We start from the raw sequence: 24,071 nt of genomic DNA, 5'->3' as shown, positions 1-24,071 counted from the left end.
CACCTACTGGTTTGGCTTTCCCACTTCAGTTTATGAAATATTGATTTTTAAGATAGCCCTCTTCTTATAAACATGTGCACTAGACATAAATACATGATAAGTATGCAATTACATTTGTCCAAAATTGTGTCGGACTTTGAATTTGCTTATTTGTATGTATTTCTTGAATTTCTTTAATGCGAATGTAAGAAAATGCATTACAAATTAAATCTAATTTGTTGCTATTACTATAGGGATTGAACACGGTCTTCTCTGATCTGGCTTGTTTACATGCTAGTACCACGCTCAACGTAATGTGCTTAGAGAGCTCGATTGAGAGAGAGCTCGTGATGTAGCCGAGAGTAATTATACATAGCCAAGTTTGAGAGTGAAATTGTCTCTATATTATTATATATATATTGTATAGCGTTGTTACCTCTAGAGATCTGAATCTTGTATGTTTGTCAATTTGACAACTGGAATTGAAAAACTATGACCTTTTAATTGTTGTCTTGATACATTATGTTAGATTTTATTGGGAGAAGGGTAGATTTTGTATGTTAGATTTTGTATGGCAAGTACTGCAAATAAGAAAATGTCCAATGTCACCTGTATTTTGTACCTGATATACTTAAAGATGCTCCACCGCCGACAGAGCGTAAATGATATGCATAATTTGAACAATAATTGGCGTTTAATCGTGTATATATATGCCTAATTAGCACAAAAATGACATAAAATAATTTAGTTCACCTTTGGTGCATGCACAATCATTACTTCATTCCATATAGGATATAGTGCCACGGAATTTTTTCGGGATGCAATTAATTATTTCTCATATATTTAACTTGAAGTAAAATAAGAAGCTCAAACTTTTCAATGGTGGTAATGGCGTAAAGTAAGGAACTTTTGTAACCGAAGAAAAATACTAAATCATCTGTTCCTATTTTTGATAGTGAAAAAATACCATTTCTCAGCGATGGAGCATCTTTAACTTGTCAGGTAATTACATAAATATTATTAAATTGGCAGCAATTCCACTGCAGACCATGTATGAGGATATCATAACCAAGTGATATAAGTAATGTTAAACATTGTTAAATTTACACATCTGAAGATAGATGATGTATCTGAGAGCACATCACCAATTATTGTCTTTATGTAATGATCATCAATTAAAACATTCAATTTTCTGTCATATAAATTACTGAAATGGGAAATCATTATTTTCCCTAAAAAGAAATTAAAGTGTGAAATACAAAATATACATTTAAAATAAATTTGATTGATTAAGCAGTGTTTGTAGACAAAAAAGAAGTATTTTGAATAAGTTTCAAATTAACTTCATATAAAAAAAAAATTAAACCAATGTTGGTAGATTATATGTTACCAAATAAATCATAACTAATAATATGCTGTATAACTTTTAACATTTACATGATATCAGGAGTCTTTCATATAGTTTTACATCAAAGATTTGCTGGGAGCATTGAAGTGATTAAAATAATTAAAGTTTGGATTAAATATTTAAAATGGCCATCAATGTCAACTGTCAGTATATAATACTAGTATGTAAAATTGGATTTCACTGAGTCACAGAGACGATTATGAGTCACCTATCAAATCTGTTCCTCATGAAACAGTGATGCTTATCAACGATGCACTTATGTCACACCTCTGTCAAAGTCATTGAACCGAGATTTAATAAAATATATAAATATTACTGTAATTACCTTTAAAAATGCCCTACTGTGAACTCTTTATGATTTAGGTACTGTACTCATACAGTTGTTTGTATTAAACATGTTTTTTCACTGCTTTATAAAAAACCTCTTTACAAAAAAACTGCCTAAGTGACCACCTCTTTATAAAAACCATCTGCCTAAGTGACCACCTCTTTATAAAGAACACATTTCTTTGTGACTACCTTTTTATAAAGACCATTTGCCTAAGCAACCACCTCTTTATAAAGAACACCTTTCTTTGTGACTACCTCTTTATAAAAACCATCTGCCTAAGTGACCACCTCTTTATAAAAAACACATTTCTTTGTGACTACCTCTTTGACTACCTCTTTATAAAGACCATTTGCCTAAGCGCCCACCTCTTTATAAAGACTGCCTGCCTAAGTGACCACCTTTTATAAAGAACACCATTCTATGTGACCACCTCTTTATAAAGACCATTTGCCTAAGCGACCACCTCTTTATAAAGACTGCCTGCCTAAGTGACCACCTTTTATAAAGAACACCTTTCTAAGTGACCACCTCTTTATAAAGAACACCTTTCTTTGTGACTACCTCTTTATAAAGACCATTTGCCTAAGCGACCACCTCTTTATAAAGAACACATTTCTTTGTGACTACCTCTATATAAAGACCATTTGCCTAAGCGACCACCTCTTTATAAAGACTGCCTGCCTAAGTGACCACCTTTTATAAAGAACACCTTTCTAAGTGACGACCTCTTTATAAAGACCACCTGGCTAATAAGACCACTTTCCTGGAATCCACAATGGCCAATTTCAAGTTAAATTTTATCTGTTCTATAAGGACCACTTAGCTTTTAACCAACCACATTTCTCTGTACCTTGGTAATTTGCTTGAACATCATATGTCAGTGGTTTTTCTCTTGGTACTGAGGTTTTCCTCCTCCTTTATTTAACTCTGACATAATAAAATGATAAATCTTGCATCCTAAAGCGACACTGGTTAATAATAAGATGTGATAAAACCAAGCCAAATGCTTTTCATCTAAATCTGTTAAGAACATAATCAAACCAAACTCCTCGATTCATAAACTGGTAACTTGATCAGAATACAGATAGAATATAACAGAATAAATAATCACGCTATACATTTACATAACCTGTGATGTATATCAATGAGAATTCATACATTATACAGTAGCATTTCAGCGTTTCTGATTAATGATTTAACTATCTTTAAGTCAATTGTGTACAACAGCTTAGGTTAATCCACTTAAGAGTTTAAATCTTAAGTCTCTTAGTTACTCTTAGGTGATTGGCAGGTGTAGTTATTAAACCATTTCTCTTTTATATATAACTGACCTGGGTTCGATTCCTGTCACAGACATGAAAAAGTCAGAGGTCTCCTGCTCACACATGTAGGACAATAGTCTGCAACCACAAAAGCCCCTTGGAACAATAATATAGGCCCCAAGGACAAAAGTCCTAAAAACAAAAGTTTTTGTTTGTACCCCACCTGTGCATGCCTGATCAGGTGAGTTTTCTCTGGGCACTCTGGTTTCCACCTTAAGAACAAAATACACATATGATGTAATTGTCAGGCATTGGACATAATCTACTATATAAAACCTAATTAAATCAGTTTTTGTTGGGATACCCCCTCACCCTCATTTGCAAAATAACTTTGATTCCAATACTCTTGATAGTATAAATGGCACCGGAAAGAATGTTGGTTTACACATATACAGTAGAAAAAAGTCCAGGATCTTAACAACTCAGTAGTATTGCAACAGTTTATTATAGACCATGGTCAATCTGGCCTACTTATTGTAGACCATGGTCAATCTGGCCTACTTATTGTAGACCATGGTCAATCTGGCTTACTTATTATAGACCATGGTCAATCTGGCCTACTTATTGTAGACCATTGTCAATCTGACCTACTTATTGTAGACCATGGTCAATCTGGCTTACTTATTATAGACCATGGTCAATCTGACCTACTTATTGTAGACCATGGTCAATCTGACCTACTTATTATAGACCATGGTCAATCTGACCTACTTATTGTAGACCATGGTCAATCTGACCTACTTATTATAGACCATGGTCAATCTGGCTTACTTATTATAGACCATGGTCAATCTGACCTACTTATTGTAGACCATGGTCAATCTGACCTACTTATTGTAGACCATGGTCAATCTGAACTACTTATTGTAGACCATGGTCAATTTGGCTACTTATTATAGACCATGGTCAATCTGACCTACTTATAACAGACCATGGTCAATCTGACCTACTAATTATAGACCATGGTCAATCTGACCTACTTATTGTAGACCATGGTCAATCTGACCTACTTATTATAGACCATGGTCAATCTGACCTACTTATTGTAGACCATGGTCAATCTGACCTACTTATTGTAGACCATGGTCAATCTGACCTACTTATTGTAGACCAACGTCAATCTGACCTACTTAATATATAGACCATGGTCAATCTGGCCTACTTATTGTAGACCATGGTCAATCTGACTCTACTTAGTATTAATTTATTATTATAGACCATGGTCAATCTGACCTACTTATTATAGACCATGGTCAATCTGACCTACTTATTGTAGACCATGGTCAATCTGACCTACTTATTGTAGACCATGGTCAATCTGACCTACTTATTGTAGACCATGGTCAATCTGAACTACTTATTGTAGACCATGGTCAATCTGGCTTACTTATTATAGACCATGGTCAATCTGACCTACTTATTATAGACCATGGTCAATCTGACCTACTTATTATAGACCATGGTCAATCTGACCTACTTATTATAGACCATGGTCAATCTGACCTACTTATTATAGACCATGGTCAATCTGACCTACTTATTATAGACCAATGTCAATCTGAACTACTTGTTATAGACCATGGTCAATCTGAACTACTTATTATAGGCCATGGTCAATCTGACCTACTTATTATAGACCAATGTCAATCTGAACTACTTGTTATAGACCATGGTCAATCTGAACTACTTATTATAGGCCATGGTCAAGCTGACCTACTTATGATAGACCAATGTCAATCTGACCTACTTATTATGGACCTTGGTGAATCTGACCTTCTTATTATAGACCATGGTCAATCTGACCTACTTATTATAGACCCTGGTCAATCTGACCTACTTATTGTGGACCTTGGTGAATCTGACCTTCTTATTATAGACCATGGTCAATCTGACCTACTTAATATATAGACCCTGGTCAATTCAAGCTGACCTACTTATTATAGACCATGGTCAATCTGACCTACTTATTACAGACCATGATCAAGCTGACCTACTAATTATAGACTATGGTCAATCTGACCTACTTATTATAGACCATGGTCAATTTGCGAAACTTATTATAAATGATCGATGGTAAATTTGTATTAGATCTACAATTACTGACAGTATTACTAGGGTACTTAGATCTACAAATAAATCATATGGCTCATGCACCTGTTTAATGTTATATCCTTGTCTGTCATAGTCATAGGCTGTATTGGTATGCAATTGTTTCTTTTTCCATGCCGCTTTAATTTTAAGTGGTATGCCATTGTTATGTTAATTTACATACCAGTTTTCTTGGACACGATTCCCCACATCATAGTAATGGTAGTAGCCCTATAAAGGAATGGCTGTGTCCTTGGAGCCATCTCCTGTTTTCAATGTTCTCCAGAGACAGGTTTTTATTGTTAGGTTTTGAGACCATTATTGTTCCCATAGATATGGGTACCTGTGCTGTCATTACTGCCAGATAAGGGTAATTAATGCATAAAAATGGACCCGGGTTAACAAATTAATAATATTTCCTTGTAGGCCGTACAGAATGTCTTGTTGCTTTACAAGTACACTTGAGTGTAGCTATTGAGCGAAGATGTCACTACTGCATGTATAACGTTTATCGATTCTCTGCTGTGTAGAGATCTCACACACTTTAGCTAGCAGGTAGCGGAGTATTAGAAGCAACAAAATATATACAAGCTTAGACCATCTTTACAGACCAAAGTCAACATGTCATTGCTCCATCAGGTTAGCAAGTCTGATGAAAATGATAAATATAGATACACAAATATGTCAACACTATCTATTTCACACCAATTAAAATCCAATTTACACCTAATTACAATGTATCATTCTTGCCTTCGTAAAAGGAAGTTGGATGTGGAGAACTTGGTACACTGCAGGTTATTTGATGATTCTCGTGTCAGATGAATGGCTGATAGTGAAATTGAACAACTGAAAGGCTCAATAAACAACATAGGTAAAAGACAGCTACTACTATTCCTAAGATGGACCTATTATCCAACAGAAAACGTATTTCTTTACTTATAAGTCAGTTTACCATGCTGTCTTAAAGGAAAATATTCCAGGAGACAAAATGCACCATTCTAGTAGTGGCATAATTGATGGGTCTTTGACTGGAGAAATGAACAGTTTAATGATGTATTAACTCCGTGAGCAGAACAGTAGGCTTTATAATGAGGTGGAGTCTGTTTGTGAGTGTGTTCATCAATTACAGAAGGATGTTATGGTCCATTTTAATGGCAGTTTATGGCCGTGCAGAATCATTTGGAGAGACTGCCATGATCATTGCTAATTATTATGTAATCTATAGTTCTCTCCACAATCATCTTTACACCGTTATCTCATTAGTTTGATTAGGTTTATGTTTAAAATTTCTTCAGGGGATTTTTTTTACTGTCCAACATGAGGAAGTAGTCTGTTAGTCCTTGTGTGTGTTATAAAGTTCTTCTATGATAAAACATAAATTGATTCAATTTCATATATAGCTACAATATTGTGAGAGAGGTTTGACTAATATAGACCTTTATTTATCTATTGGTGGATATATATAATAGCCATCTGATGATGCTGAACTGATAGGGCCTCTAACAAACTTCTCTATAACAATTCCGATACCATTGAAAAGTGTTAAGACTTGTGAAACTGGTAGACTATGCCATTACAATAAAGAAAAAAACCTCATATCAGCCAAGACTAGTTATTTGTCCCGAAGGATCAGCCCCAGAAGTAACGTGGACTGTAATTGGTTTTATATCGGTGTTGGTATTGGTGCGGCCATTATTACGTTTCTGATGGTATTGGACAGACAGTGTTGACACACACACAATCCTAAAGCCATGCTAGTGTACCAAGTGTTGATCAGACATAAACTTAGGACTGTACAACTCTAGATACATTGGATCAATTTACAAGTGTCTGTACACATGTCAACTGGGGAAGACATCAATCAGATGTGTAGATACTAGAGCAGGGACGTGTCTTCTTATAGAACAGACACACAGAAATGTAATTGATTGATGCCACCATAGAATAGACATTAGACATACAGAGATGTAATTAATTGATGCTACAACAGAACAGACATTAGCCATACAGAGATGTAATTAATCGATTCCACCATAGAACAGACATTAGACATACAGAGATGTAATTGATCAATGCCACCATAGAACAGACATTAGACATACAGAGATGTAATTAATCAATGCCACCATAGAACAGACATTAGACATACAGAGATGTAATTGATCAATGCCACCATAGAACAGACATTAGACATACAGAGATGTAATTAATCAATGCCACCATAGAACAGACATTAGACATACAGAGATGTAATTGATCAATGCCACCATAGAACAGACATTAGACATACAGAGATGTAATTAATTGATGCCACAACAGAACAGACATTAGACATACAGAGATGTAATTGATTGATGCCACCATAGAACAGACATTAGACATACAGAGATGTAATTGATCGATGCCACCATAGAACAGACATTAGACATACAGAGATGTAATTAATTGATGCCACAACAGAACAGACATTAGACATACAGAGATGTAATTGATCGATGCCACCATAGAACAGACATTAGACATACAGAGATGTAATTGATCGATGCCACAACAGAACAGACATTAGCCATACAGAGATGTAATTAATTGATGCCACAACAGAACAGACATTAGACATACAGAAATGTAATTGATTGATGCCACCATAGAACAGACATTAGACATACAGAGATGTAATTGATCGATGCCACAACAGAACAGACATTAGACATACAGAGATGTAATTAATTGATGCCACAACAGAACAGACATTAGACATACAGAGATGTAATTGATTGATGCCACCATAGAACAGACATTAGACATACAGAGATGTAATTGATCGATGCCACCATAGAACAGACATTAGACATTCAGAAATGTAATTGATCGATGCCACCATAGAACAGACATTAGCCATACAGAGATGCAATTGATCGATGCCACCATAGAACAGACATTAGACATACAGAGACGTATTTGATCGATGCCACCATAGAACAGACATTCGCCATACAGAGATGTAATTGATCGATGCCACCATAGAACAGACATTAGACATACAGAGATGTAATTAATTGATGCCACCATAGAACAGACATTAGACATACAGAGATGTAATTAATTGATGCCACAACAGAACAGACATTAGACATACAGAGATGTAATTGATCGATGCCACCATAGAACAGACATTAGACATACAGAGACATTTGATCGATGCCACCATAGAACAGACATTCGTACAGAGATGTAATTAATTGATGCCACAACAGAACAGACATTAGACATACAGAGATGTAATTAATTGATGCCACAACAGAACAGACATTAGACATACAGAGATGTAATTAATTGATGCCACAACAGAACAGACATTAGACATACAGAGATGTAATTAATTGATGCCATATAAGGAAAACTGTATGGATGTTACTGCTAATATCCATCCTACCTATACTGTTACCTGAAGAGATAGTTTATAGACCTGACCTGTTGTCTGAAGAGATAGTTTATAGGCCTGACCTGTTGTTTGGAGAGATATTTTAAAGCCCTGACCTGTGGTCTGGAGAGATAGTTTAAAGGCCTGACCTGTTCAGTGTTGTCTGGAGAGATAGTTTATAGACCTGACCTGTTGTCTGAAGAGATAGTTTATAGGCCGGACCTGTTGCCTGGAGAGATAGTTTATAGGCCTGGCCTCACCTGTTATCTGGAGAGATAGTTTATAGGCCTGACCTGTTGTCTGGAGAGATATTTGATAGGCCTGACCTGTTGCCTGTAGAGATAGTTTATAGGCCAGACCTGTTGTTTGGAGAGATAGTTTATTGGCCTGACCTGTCGCCTGGAGAGATAGTTTATAGGCCTGACCTGTTGTTTGGAGAGATAGTTTATAGGCCTGACCTGTTGTCTGGAGAGATAGTTTATTGGCCTGACCTGTCGCCTGTAGAGATAGTTTATAGGCCAGACCTGTTGTTTGGAGAGATAGTTTATTGGCCAGACCTGTTGTTTGGAGAGATAGTTTATTGGCCTGACCTGTCACAAGGAGAGATAGTTTATAGGCCAGACTTGTTGCTTTATCATCAGACAATAACATATTCTGAAATTAAAAAAGGCTATATTGCTAAAGTGAATTTGTTTAATTGCATTGCCATGTGGTAAAGACTCTAAACTTTTAATTTGGTTTCATTACATACATGTAATTTTGTTTTTTTAAAATAAGCCATTGTCAATTAGTTAATACTTAAAACCAAAATGTTGCTTCACACACTTTGTTGATGTAAATACTTGTTGCCATTGTTTTCTGTTGTTTCCATGACTACAAGTTTAGCACCAACATTGATCAGACACTTTATCACCAACACTCTTTTTACTCTCAATACTATAATGGATTAATTTTCTATCAAATTGATCACTTCAAAATCTTTTCAGGTGTTGCTTTCAAAAGGAAACAGTTTCTGGACATAGATTATATATTGAATTTCTTAAGTCTACAACAGGTCATATGGATTTTTTTAGTGTCAGTAACGTATAATTAATGTAGAATCTTGTATCTCGTAGAGTATTACATTGATTTCTATCCTTACACCAGTTAGTATGTACACATTAACCTGCGTGTGGCTTTGACATTTTCCAAAGGCTTTTTGTTGCATACAGATTTTAGTTCCTGGCTTATTATTCGGTGATTTCAAATGCTAACAGCTAAAGTACAAGTGTTTATTTTGCCAAACCCTCGACAGAAAGTTTTGAGCTTCAGATCTTGTTATGAACATATAAACATGCTTTTAGAATTTGATACCAGGATCATTTCAGCCATTTCTTAGATAAGATAATCATTTAACCGCGTTTTATTTTGTGTGAACTTAACATGGCTTGAATACATTGAACTTGGCTGAAATTCAAAAAGTTTCTGATTTCAGAGTGGCTGAAATTCAAAAAGTTTCTGATTTCAGAGTAAGAGTGCAATGATTAACTACTGCTGTAGTTGAACATATTCTAGGAAATATTAGACATACAGTGTTGTAGAAGTTCTTAGTAAATCTCCTATTGTTTTATCTTTTACAGGTTATCTACTGTTCAAAGACTTCTGTGAGAATGTATGTGACGAAACTGTCCCTCAGCTGAGGTTTTATGAAGAGGTGAGTGAGTCAATCATATTGATAATACAATGTTACTTGTAACACATTTGTAATATGCAAACTGAGACTGGTAAAGAATATACTGTTATTTTCACATTATTCAATTTGTTTGAATTGCTCACTTGTAGTCCCACATAAGAAAGACAATAAGATGCATGTTATCGGATTATTTTATATATCAGTTTTGCTGATATTTTCAGAATTTTGTGTATGTGAGTCTCAATGGAACAAACAAAATAATTTGAAACAAATGGGCTAGGCCTTCCAGTAATTCGAGTTTGTGCTCAAATATAAGACTACACAAATAAATGTTAGTCAACAAGGCACATTTAAGTACTGAGAGTAAATATTTTCCTGGGGTCATTGATTATCAGATTGGACGGTCCAGATTATTAAAATTGATTGTTTAGCTGATAAATCATATACTGGTATATGTACATATGTCGACGTCTCATATTGGTTATGTACTAGGTAAAAACTGCTAATCAACTGGAAGCTCTTTATACATCAACACACAGCCATCCCCCAAATCTAAACCACTGGTATTATAGATTTAATTCTTCCCATACTGACTTCTATATACCTAGTACCCAGAGTATGATAACTATCACCTGGTATTCTATATACGTGTAAGTGCAGAGCCATATTTATCAGGGAAATCACGAATGACATTTAGGGAAAATATAACTTCTTGACTTTTTGAATGCAACTAAATCCTTGAAGAAATACAGCGTATATTATATAAACTTGATGTCACTGGGACCAGCATACAGCTGGTATAGCCAGGTTTCTGGATTATACAGGTTTTCATTACTATAAATTTAAATGAAAATACCATATAATTACACCAGAATTGAGAAGGATTCTGATTAGCCAAGGGTCTGTTTGGACAAGTTATGCTGATTTGTCTTTGAGGATTCACATTTCAGTGAGTAACTGATCAAGAACAATTCATTTTGATAATTGTTTCTATTTGTAGAAATGTGTGTTAAGACCTGTTAAAATTTTTGGATATATCGTGAAGGACAGCAATTCTCACAATCTTTAGACTTTGTTCCAACAATGAAAGGCTTTAGAATTGTTTTGTTGTAAAACTCAATAGCTACCCAAGTAGACGGACATTAGCGTTTCATAGTGATGGAATGGTCGGGAAAGTGTTTGGACACTTGGAGATTAGACTAGGATCCAATGTGACGGAATCTCTTAGATAGTTTCTGCAACATTCATGCTTCTGGCGGCCAGTTCTTGCTCTGAAGAATTTCTGACATTCAACCCTGCCTGTACAATGGGATACAACCATCAGAATTTCCATTGTCTGTATGTGATTGCTGTAAATAGGAGATGAGAAGTCCGAACAGTAATCAAGGTTTCTACTTACACCTTCAAAATATTTTACTTTGCAAAATTCAGTCTTTGCCTAAAGTTATCTCCCTTGCCAGTAAATAATGATTGGACATCAATATTTTTTAAGCTTAACTAATTAGCTTATTTTCTTTGAAAAGAATGCATGACCTTACGATGCTCATAAATACATGACATCAGAATCAATACAAATTTGCAAAGGCGATCTTCAACATGCAAAGACAGAATACATATATATTGACATTGTAAATGGCCTAATTCTGTTTTTGTTATCCTGTCCCTTATCATATATATCAGGGAGACTGAGGCGTTGTTGTCTTGCCGACATTTCTTGTTAATCACAATGTAGGGCAAGCAGCAGTTGGAGCTATCAGTTATCTCCCCTTTGAATTAAAGACATATGCTTTTCGTTAACTTCAAATAAAAATGAGCTATGAATAAGCTTATAGTGGTACCATATTGGATGAATTAAGATGCCTTTAATTTTCATTCTTAATTTAATTGCCATTTATCCGTAGAGATACCAGAACCTTAATTGACTTATTCATTAATTATATTATAATATATTACCACATAATGAAAACATCACGTCACCACTGAAAGAAAAAAACCACAGATAATATAGACATAAGAAAAGAAAATTTGCAACTCAAGCTTTGAAGTGTTAAAACCACACGATACCTGGAAAATAATAATTCAGAATTGCCCATTTTATAACATATTACTGTCATTAGTGTTCAAGCTAATCAGATAAAACACAGTCTCTTGACATGGAAGAAATATGATTTGTTGTTTCATTCAGAGAAACCTGTTATACTACAGAATACTTCATTTGATGCTAAGGATTAATGCCTTGAACTTGGCCATAGTTGAAGTAGCCTATAAATGATTTTCTCCCATAAAAAGTCATCCTCGGAATCCAAGATAAGCCCCGATCTGAGGACTCCAGGCCGTAAGTGGGTCCACTTAGGATCATTGATCCTGGCCCGATGTAAACAGCGAGGGAGGCTTTATGGGGAGTAAAATTGTCCAATACATTACAGCCGAGTGGTCTATACATTTAGTGTCAAGCATCTGTAAAGGATTCCTTTGTACATTACAGCTATAGGGACAAGGTCTTTAACAAAATCTCAAAATTCACATTGCCAACAGACCACATTGTAATTCTGGGAAAGCAGTGTTAATTTGTGTAATGGGTCAGTCTCTTGAATTTCAGGGTATTTAGGATTAATTAACTCAGAAAATAACCCAGGTAGTTTCGAGGGATATGTTTGAACTGCGAGTTAGCAGTGTACGTGGACAACATATCCAGGATGGTTTTGCGGGTATTAATGGCTTATAATGGGCTTCACGTAGCAACAGTGAATGATTTCATTTGATAAGTAGTGTTAAGCGTATATGAAAAATCGGGAGGGGTTTGATGACATTTAATATGTATTCCCAGTATTTGGCCAGGCAGAAAGTGATTGTTATATCTGGTGGTTTTATATCTACTGATCATATATGATATGTAGTGACACACCAGCAAAGACTGGTTCATTTCTCAAATCACCAAGAAATACAAGTTGCTGTCTGAAGGGATTGATGAACCACCTCATTTTGTTTTTCGCGACCAAATCAATCTGGGGTTATTATATTGATGCTGTATATATGGAGGCACATTTGGTAAATGATTAAAAACTGGTGTCCCTAGACTTTTGCTGGGTTACAGTTGGTATATACCCTCCTCACATGTCCAGCATAACACAGGATAAACAAAAAACTCCAGCATCCATTGATTTGTTTAACCATACAATAAGTATTGTGGAATGCTTCTTCAGCCCTGTTACCATCTCACTGTGGATATATTGGGAGCATCTGTTCCTCAAACGTTATATTCAAATTAGGTTGATATCCTACGTGTTATGAAAAATAGATCTGGTTTGTTGATTTTTTCGCCTCGACTTTATGTATTTGTAGTTGTAGGTCTAACCATATGTGACCTATTTGGGGTGAAGACTTTGTAAATACTTTGTAGATGTATGTAACAGACTTTATATCCCACCTCCCACTCGATGTCTATTTATACTCCACATCTTAAAGCTTATCTCCATAATGTTTATGTGGAAGTCATGTTCAGATAATGGCTGGATTATAGACCTATCCATTCAGTCGCTGTAGCATGCATGCATGTGCAGTTTATTGCACAATCTATCTGTGTTATCATTTCAGATCATTGCTTAACTCCAGGTTAACGTGTGACTAGTAAATTAGCGCATTTACATTCTCAATTAATGCGTCTTCACATTCTATCGCTTTGGAGTGTTTTTCTATTTTCTTATTCCTTGTTTTTCAGTTTTCTCCGTTATTTGGAGGGGAGTTATACTAATAATGTGTCGGATTTAGTCCCTCACTGTTACCCACACGAATAATATTTACCAGGGTATATGGTATGGTAGGTGTCGTACACTTCAAGGGAATTATAAACAGGTCTTTTTAAAACATCAAAAATTGATATTTGTACTGACAACAAAGTCAAAAAGTCTTAGACAACAAGGCCAAAAGGTCAAAGGCAACAAGGTCAAAAGGTTATAGACAAAAGAGCAAAAGGTCAAAGACAACAAAGCTAAAAGGTCATAGACAACAAGGCCAAAAGGTCAAAGACAACAAGGCCAAAAGGTCATACGCAACAAGGCCAAAAGGTCAAATCAACAAGGCCAAAAGGTCATGGGCAACAAGGCCAAAAGGTCAAAGTCAACAAGGCCAAAAGGTCATGGGCAACAAGGCCAAAAAGTCAATGAAAACAAAGACGAAAAGGTTATAGTCAATCAGGTCAAAAGGTCAAAGTCAAGAAGGCCAAAAGTTCATAAACAACAAGGTCAAAAGGTCAAAGACAACAAAACCAAAAGTTTATAGTCAACAAGGTCAAAAGGTCAAAGTCAACAAGACCAAAATGTCATAGAGAAGAAGCTAAAAATCATAGACAGCAAGCTTAAGGTCAAAAGGTGAAACACATAGAAGTTAAAAAGTCAGAATTGGTGGAATTACCAATCTGATTGTTTTCCATGCTGATTTACAATCTGATTGTTTTCCATGCTGATTTACGCTAAGTGAATTGTGTAGGGTTGTGTGTTGTGTATCAATGCTCACAAGTAGGAGTGAAGATCTATATATACAGGTGGTAGCTCTGCCATATCCTGAAATCACTTACATTAGAAAAAAATAAAAGTACATCTGCATGTTCCTCTCGGCTGGTCAATATTTAGGGAGATAATCTAGGTAAACTTTCTTGGTGTGAAATCTAGATAATTATAGATAACTGAAAACCTCAGTAATCCCATCTTGTAGTCAGAGTGAATCGTGTTCAGAGGAAGGTTATTTATATACAGACTCATCACATTTTAAATTTGATGGAGTCAGAAGTTTCCCTGTGCCTCACAGCATGCACAGACGGGATCCCAAGGACTGCTGTAATGTTTGGCTACCTGTGGCTGGATCTCATTCTTATCATCACCATTTTCCTTTCCAAAGAGCGTTAGCACCATGGTAACAAGCCATGTCAATTAGGGGAGGAAAGAACTTTTCATTTGTTAACATAATTCTGTCGATAAATAGGGCAGTGTCATTTTGATGTCAAGTTGTCTCTTTAGATGTTTTTCTCACGAACTTAAATTTTAACCTAAAGAGTTTTCCATGCAATAACCTAATTAAGTTTTCTTTTACAAAGTTAAGGATTAAATGATTTGTCATGTGATAGTCTGGATATGTAGCTCTTTTTATTTCTCCATAACATGCTACTTTAATGTGATTGTTATTGCTGTGCAGCAGCACAGACCAGGCTGTTTTTTCAGCTCCATAGTCATGGTCTGTTAGTTTCAACAGCTCCTTATATTGATTACTTTATATGTATAAGGCACAAAAATTGGAATAAATGTGCCGGTTCAATCATCTCCGATCGTCACCAGTGGGTGTCTATAGTGACGATACTGGACCCTATACACATCAAGTCGGATTTATTCTTGTGTGCTGCACAAGTAAAGGGAAAAGTCACTCGGATGAAGTCGACCTTACACAAAGGTTAGACATGCATCACTGTGTTCATTATAAGTTTTCTTTCCGGTCCACTGAACATCCAACATCTGATCATGTGTACATACATCCAAACTTTGACTGAGATTTCCTCTTGGACCATATTGACACTATAATGCTATGAAGTTTTCTGGATGTGAAGGGCGGGTCATATTCCAGTATCTTCTACTGTCTGTAACTAGAAATAATTGATTCTCTGACAACCGTGTACTGTGTAGAAATAAGACACTTAAATATCCGTACATTCATCGCATGCTGTTTCATACACAATTAGACAGACATTTGCCTCATTGTGATTTGATCATGATATATCATGTTTTTGTGAGTATTGTGTAATTATAAATTGATATCCTCCAATAAATCAATAAGGAGACCATGGTAAATATGAAGTACTGCATAAATAAATCGGTTGTCCGTTGTAATTAAGGTGTTCTGTTAATGAGGGCTATTGTCTGATACTGACCTATGTACTGTAGGTCAGTTTTTTTCTTCAGGTTACTCTGGCTTCTCTCCAAATCTTAAACCTGGCACATCAAAATCAAAATGATCCATAAATGATCTTTAATGCAAGAAAACACTAGCTGTGGGCCTCATTAGGTGATCTGTTAGATCAGTAATACAAGAGAACACTAGCTGTGGGCCTCATTAGGTGATCTGTTAGATCAGTAATACAAGAGAACACTAGCTGTGGGTCTCATTAGGTGATCTATTAGATCAGTAATACAAGAGAACACTAGCTGTGGGCCTCATTAGGTGATCTGTTAGATCAGTAATACAAGAGAACACTAGTTTTGGGCCTCATTAGGTGATCTGTTAGATCAGTAATACTAGAGAACACTAGCTGTGGGCCTCATTAGGTGATCTGTTAGATCAGTAATACAAGAGAACACTAGCTGTGGGCCTCATTAGGTGATCTGTTAGATCAGTAATACAAGAGAACACTAGTTTTGGGCCTCATAAGGTGATCTGTTAGATCAGTAATAGTAGAGAACACTAGCTTTGGGCCTCATTAGGTGATCTGTTAGATCAGTAATACTAGAGAACACTAGCTTTGGGCCTCATTAGGTGATCTGTTAGATCAGTAATACAAGAGAACACTAGCTTTGGGCCTCATTAGGTGATCTGTTAGATCAGTAATACTAGAGAACACTAGTTTTGGGCCTCATTAGGTGATCTGTTAGATCAGTAATACAAGAGAACACTAGCTGTGGGCCTCATTAGGTGATCTGTTAGATCAGTAATACAAGAGAACACTAGCTGTGGGCCTCATTAGGTGATCTGTTTAGATCAGTAATACTAGAGAACACTAGTTTTGGGCCTCATAAGGTGATCTGTTAGATCAGTAATACTAGAGAACACTAGCTGTGGGCTTTATTAGGTGATCTGTTAGATCAGTAATACTAGAGAACACTAGTTTTGGGCCTCATAAGGTGATCTGTTAGATCAGTAATACAAGAGAACACTAGCTGTGGGCTATTAGGGCTGTTAGATCAGTAATAGGTGATCTGTTAGATCAGTAATATCTGTTAGATCAGTAATACAAGAGAACACTAGCTTTGGGCCTCATTAGGTGATCTGTTAGATCAGTAATACTAGAGAACACTAGCTTTGGGCCTCATTAGGTGATCTGTTAGATCAGTAATACAAGAGAACACTAGCTGTGGGCCTCATTAGGTGATCTGTTAGATCAGTAATACAAGAGAACACTAGCTTTGGGCCTCATTAGGTGATCTGTTAGATCAGTAATACAAGAGAACACTAGCTTTGGGCCTCATTAGGTGATCTGTTAGATCAGTAATACTAGAGAACACTAGCTTTGGGCCTCATTAGGTGATCTGTTAGATCAGTAAAATACTAGAGAACACTAGCTTTTGGGCCTCATTAGGTGATCTGTTAGATCAGTAATACAGAGAACATTAGCTTTGGGCCTCATTAGGTGATCTGTTAGATCAGTAATACAAGAGAACACTAGCTTTGGGCCTCATTAGGTGATCTGTTAGATCAGTAATACTAGAGAACACTAGTTTTGGGCCTCATTAGGTGATCTGTTAGATCAGTAATACTAGAGAATACTAGTTTTGGGCCTCATTAGGTGATCTGTTAGATCAGTGATGCAAGATAACACTTGTTATTTACCTCATTAGGTGATCTGTTAGATCAGTGATACTAGAGAACACAGCTTTTGTGGACCTCATTAGGTGATCTGTTAGATCAATAATACAAGAGAACATTAGCTGTGGGCCTTGTTAGGTGATCTGTTAGATCATTAATACAAGAGAACACTAGCTTTGGGCCTCATTAGGTGATCTGTTATATCAGTAATACAAGAGAACACTAGCTTTGGGCCTCATTAGGTGATCTGTTAGATCAGTAATACTAGAGAACACTAGCTTTGGGCCTCATTAGAAGGTCTGTTAGATCAGTAATACAAGAGAACACTAGCTGTGGGCCTCATTAGGTGATCTGTTAGATTTGTTTAGATTTCTTTAACATCTTATTAACTGCCAGGGTTATTTAAGTATATCTATCAAGTTTAGATGATTGATGGAGGAAAACCAGAGTGCTTGATGAAAAACCAATGATCAGCTGTCAGTACCAGGCAACTGCCCCATATGGGATTCAAACTCACAACCTAGAGGTGGAGGGCTTACTTTTTTTTTTGGGGATTAGCCAATCCCAGACAAGTGGCTCTAAATTTTAATTAGTAATTGTGTTTGCATCAAGACAGTTGTGCTGTGTTGTCATGATCTAAATAAGTTTTATGCACTACTAAGACATATCTGTGTTGTTTGTCAATTAGTAAGACAGTTGTCTGTGTTGTTTGTCACTGATCTGAGTAAGACAGTTGTCTGTGTTGTTTGTCACTGATCTGAGTAAGACAGTTGTCTGTGTTGTTTGTCACTGATCTGAGTAAGACAGTTGTCTGTGTTGTTTGTCACTGATCGAGTAAGACAGTTGTCTGTGTTGTTTGTCACTGATCGAGTAAGACAGTTGTCTGTGTTGTTTGTCACTGATCTGAGTAAGACAGTTGTCTGTGTTGTTTGTCACTGATCTGAGTAAGACAGTTGTCTGTGTTGTTTGTCACTGATCCGAGTAAGACAGTTGTCTGTGTTGTTTGTCACTGATCTGAGTAAGACAGTTGTCTGTGTTGTTTGTCACTGATCTGAGTAAGACAGTTGTCTGTGTTGTTTGTCACTGATCTGAGTAAGACAGTTGTCTGTGTTGTTTGTCACTGATCTGAGTAAGACAGTTGTCTGTGTTGTTTGTCACTGATCTGAGTAAGACAGTTGTCTGTGTTGTTTGTCACTGATCTGAGTAAGACAGTTGTCTGTGTTGTTTGTCACTGATCTGAGTAAGACAGTTGTCTGTGTTGTTTGTCACTGATCTGAGTAAGACAGTTATCTGTGTTGTTAGTCACTGATCTGAGTAAGACAGTTGTCTGTGTTGTTTGTCACTGATCTGAGTAAGACAGTTGTCTGTGTTGTTTGTCACTGATCCGAGTAAGACAGTTGTCTGTGTTGTTTGTCACTGATCTGAGTAAGACAGTTGTCTGTGTTGTTTGTCACTGATCTGAGTAAGACAGTTGTCTGTGTTGTTTGTCACTGATCTGAGTAAGACAGTTGTCTGTGTTGTTTGTCACTGATCTGAGTAAGACAGTTGTCTGTGTTGTTTGTCACTGATCTGAGTAAGACAGTTGTCTGTGTTGTTTGTCACTGATCTGAGTAAGACATTGTCTGTGTTGTTTGTCACTGATCCGAGTAAGACAGTTGTCTGTGTTGTTTGTCACTGATCCGAGTAAGACAGTTGTCTGTGTTGTTTGTCACTGATCTGAGTAAGACAGTTGTCTGTGTTGTTTGTCACTGATCTGAGTAAGACAGTTGTCTGTGTTGTTTGTCACTGATCTGAGTAAGACAGTTGTCTGTGTTGTTTGTCACTGATCTGAGTAAGACAGTTGTCTGTGTTGTTTGTCACTGATCTGAGTAAGACAGTTGTCTGTGTTGTTTGTCACTGATCTGAGTAAGACAGTTGTCTGTGTTGTTTGTCACTGATCTGAGTAAGACAGTTGTCTGTGTTGTTTGTCACTGATCTGAGTAAGACAGTTGTCTGTGTTGTTATGTCACTGATCTGAGTAAGACAGTTGTCTGTGTTGTTTGTCACAGATCTGAGTAAGACAGTTGTCTGTGTTGTTTGTCACTGATCTGAGTAAGACAGTTGTCTGTGTTGTTTGTCATTGATCTGAGTAAGACAGTTGTCTGTGTTGTTTGTCACTGATCTGAGTAAGACAGTTGTCTGTGTTGTTTGTCACTGATCTGAGTAAGACAGTTGTCTGTGTTGTTTGTCACTGATCTGAGTAAGACAGTTGTCTGTGTTGTTTGTCATTGATCTGAGTAAGACAGTTGTCTGTGTTGTTTGTCACTGATCTGAGTAAGACAGTTGTCTGTGTTGTTTGTCACTGATCTGAGTAAGACAGTTGTCTGTGTTGTTTGTCACTGATCCGAGTAAGACAGTTGTCTGTGTTGTTTGTCACTGATCCGAGTAAGACAGTTGTCTGTGTTGTTTGTCACTGATCGAGTAAGACAGTAAGACAGTTGTCTGTGTTGTTTGTCACTGATCCGAGTAAGACAGTTGTCTGTGTTGTTTGTCACTGATCTGAGTAAGACAGTTGTCTGTGTTGTTTGTCACTGATCGAGTAAGACAGTTGTCTGTGTTGTTTGTCATGATCCGAGTAAGACAGTTGTCTGTGTTGTTTGTCACTGATCTGAGTAAGACAGTTGTCTGTGTTGTTTGTCACTGATCTGAGTAAGACAGTTGTCTGTGTTGTTTGTCATTGATCTGAGTAAGACAGTTGTCTGTGTTGTTTGTCACTGATCTGAGTAAGACAGTTATCTGTGTTGTTTGTCACTGATCTGAGTAAGACAGTTGTCTGTGTTGTTAGTCACTGATCTGAGTAAGACAGTTGTCTGTGTTGTTTGTCACTGATCTGAGTAAGACAGTTGTCTGTGTTGTTTGTCACTGATCTGAGTAAGACAGTTGTCTGTGTTGTTTGTCACTGATCTGAGTAAGACAGTTGTCTGTGTTGTTAGTCACTGATCTGAGTAAGACAGTTGTCTGTGTTGTTTGTCACTGATCTGAGTAAGACAGTTGTCTGTGTTGTTTGTCACTGATCTGAGTAAGACAGTTGTCTGTGTTGTTTGTCACTGATCTGAGTAAGACAGTTGTCTGTGTTGTTTGTCACTGATCTGTGTAAGACAGTTGTCTGTGTTGTTAGTCACTGATCTGAGAAAGACAGTTGTCTGTGTGGTATTGATTTGATTTATTCTTCTGATAGAGTATCTCACACTGATAAAGTATCTGACAGGTGTACAGTTGCTGTAATGACTGGACATCAATTAAGACCTCATGCACTATTCCCTTGGGGACCCTCCACTTCCGATTCTTTGACCACAAGTGGTCATCAGGTTAATGATGGTCAGTCTGGTAGAGTATAAAAGTTCTGTAATGAGTACAGTTTGATAGGGTATTATAGTATTCTAGTTATGGTAACAAGGTCTGATTGGGTAATATATATTTCAAACTGAGGTCTCCTATAATAGGGCATTATAATTTAGTAAACTAAAGAGAATTCAGATTTGTACACTAAAACATAGTTATAACATATTTTTGGAACTTAAACGTTCTATATATAAATGTAACAGGGAGAGAGTAGTGTGCCAGACTCTACCCCGAGACCCTGCACTTAATGGTCCGTCGTTCTACTGATTGAGCTAGCGGATAGCTAGAAGGCGGCTGTATCACTATGTACATGGTAGCATCCGAATACAGACCAACCCTTGTTCTTTTCTCCAAGAAAGCCCCCAATGCTTGGAGTGGTCTACTGCACCAAATGTAACAGGGCGCGAGTATAGTGTGCCGCCAACCTGACTCAAACCAGTGATCTCGGACTTGCTGGTCTGTCACACTGACTGAGCTAAAGGGAAATTCCCCCTAGCGTGAAGCTAGAAGCCAACATATTACTATGTATGAGGCTGCTACACACATATTACAAACATCTTCTATGAACCTCTGGCGGAGAATGAACTGTGATATAATAACCATGACTTTGTTATAAACATTATACATGTGTTCAACTATATACTGAATTCTACTTGTAGTAACCCCCCAACTCAGCAGTTATATTTGTCCCCTTTATATAAAGTCTTTATTAACTATATGTTCCAAACCTGTAACATCAACCTTTTCTATTTTCTTCTTTTGTTTGCTTGTATTTACTTTGTTCAGGCTTCTTTTTTTGGACTACATTTGGTGATAAGATCCCTCCCCTTATGATCCTAATATTTATTTGTATGGTCTGCTGGGGTCATTACCAGTAGAATAGCCTCTATTTATTAATAGTTTTGAAAGCTCCGTTATAGCATTAGTGTCAATTTTAATACTAAAAATTGAAGAATTGAAATCATTTAGCAAAAGTCACTTCAAATTGAGTATCCTTATTTGTTTGTGTTATACAATAATTCCCAAGTAAACTCAAAAACACTTTTTAAGCATGGCGTTGTTTTGATAACCTTGGATTGAGACACTGAAGCCTGGTTAGGCCCTGAATAATTTATGGCCAACCATCCTCCACTACTCAATCATTCTCCATTTGTTGTCAATTTGTCAAGTCTTAAAGAAACAAATTGAAAATTTTAATAATTCATTAGTATGATTGATTGATCATTACAAAGTTTTTGTACAAAATTCAATATAATAACCATAAATCCCTGGTTTCTGACGAGTGCTTACAGCATTCTAATATATTTACATTTTGAGTGTTTCAATACTATATGAATCAACCAACTGACGAAAACAAACATTTGCCTATGAAAGCTCTCCACATTCTACCTTTACCCCTCCAAATTCTACCATTAGCCCTCCACATTCTACCATTAGCCCTCCACATTCTACCATTAGCCCTCCACATTCTACCATTATCTCTCCACATTTTACAATCAGCCCTCACCATTTTACCATTAGCCCTCCACATTCTACCATTAGCTCTGCACATTTTACCGTAAGCTCTGCACATTCTACCATTAACCCTCCACATTCTACCATTAGCCCTCCACATTCTACCATTAGCCCTCCACATTCTACCATTAGCCCTCCACATTCTACCATTAACCCTCCACATTCTATTATTAGCCCTCCACATTCTACCATTAACCCTCCACATTCTACCATTAGTCTACCATTAGCTCTCCATATTCTACCATTAGTCCTCCACATTCTACCATTAACCCTCGTATTAGATCCACATTCTACCATTAGCTCTCCACATTTTACCATTAGCCCTCCACATTCAACCAGTGTCCCTCCACCTATTGACAAAGATGGTCAAGTTCAAGTTGTCATATATTTTACATCTAGTTTACTTAAGATGGTATACAGATCTATGACCCTGGTTCAAAAAGACTAAAATGGGACAGGGGTTATTGCGGAATGGGTTATTAATAGAATATGGTACACTATATATACATACAGCTAAAAATTGATATAAAGTTGATGTTGCCAAAATAGATATCCAATGAAATGCATTTCAGAGATAGGTTTAACATTGGGCACTAAAAGAAGCAGTATCGCAAGGTTTTTATATGGCCATGTTGATATCATTTGAACAGCCTCCTTTATGGTAACATTCTGATTTTCCTGAGAACTATTTAGATTTTGTATTCTGTTTCACCCTAAGCTTGTTATAGTAACCTGCGTAAATAAAGGCCACCACCAGTGTAAGGTTTCTCAGCTTCATGGTTTACACAGGATGGATCGCAGCTTATACAAATCTCTTCATTACTGGAAATTATTGATGGGGAGCCACGCTTTACTGAGAAAGAAAATTTTCAAAATAGGCGTATCAGCATACCAGAATTAAATTAGCTACAAGCCAGTCCTTGAACGAAAAGATGAAATTAAGTCTAAAACTTAAACTAGTCTAAAGATTGGATGCTAGACTGAATCTTGGAGAAAATGAAAATGTTTGTTGATTTTTTTAATCTTAAAGAAAATTTAAAAAAATTGGATGAATTTTATGTCATGAATTGAAAAGAAAACAAACAAATAATCACTTTTGAAAATTTAAAAAGAAAGCAAGCAAGGAAATCTCAAAGAATATTTTAGAAATTTCAATGCATGAATCTGAAATATATAATCAATATTGAGATACAAATCTAAATGTAAAAGAATACTGGTATATCATAATTATAAAAAAAAAAAAAAAAAATAAAAAAACAAATAACAAAAAATAAATCTAAAAGAAAATTTCAATAATTTAATGCAAGTCTGGCCCCCAAAATAGAGATGCATAAAAATGGAAGTAAATCTAAATAAAGAAACAAAGTCTTAATCCAAAGAAAAAATAATGA

The 24,071-nt window shown here is 36.3% G+C and overlaps 1 protein-coding gene across 2 annotated transcripts in view; it reads left to right on the top strand.

The window, feature by feature from the left end:
* The window catches only part of LOC138332077 (G protein-coupled receptor kinase 3-like), a 99,412-nt gene that overhangs the window by 23,623 nt on the left and 51,718 nt on the right, over positions 1-24,071 (top strand). For both annotated transcript variants that reach the window (XM_069280026.1, XM_069280025.1), the window contains exon 3: positions 10,169-10,242. In XM_069280026.1, the coding sequence (XP_069136127.1) occupies positions 10,169-10,242 (74 nt within the window). The remainder of the gene's footprint in view (positions 1-10,168; positions 10,243-24,071) is intronic.

The sequence above is a fragment of the Argopecten irradians genome, chromosome 9, assembly GCF_041381155.1.
Source record: "Argopecten irradians isolate NY chromosome 9, Ai_NY, whole genome shotgun sequence".
Lineage (NCBI taxonomy): Eukaryota > Metazoa > Mollusca > Bivalvia > Pectinida > Pectinidae > Argopecten > Argopecten irradians.
The sequence above is the reverse complement of the archived record's forward strand: the minus strand, read 5'-3'. Positions and strand labels throughout refer to the sequence as shown.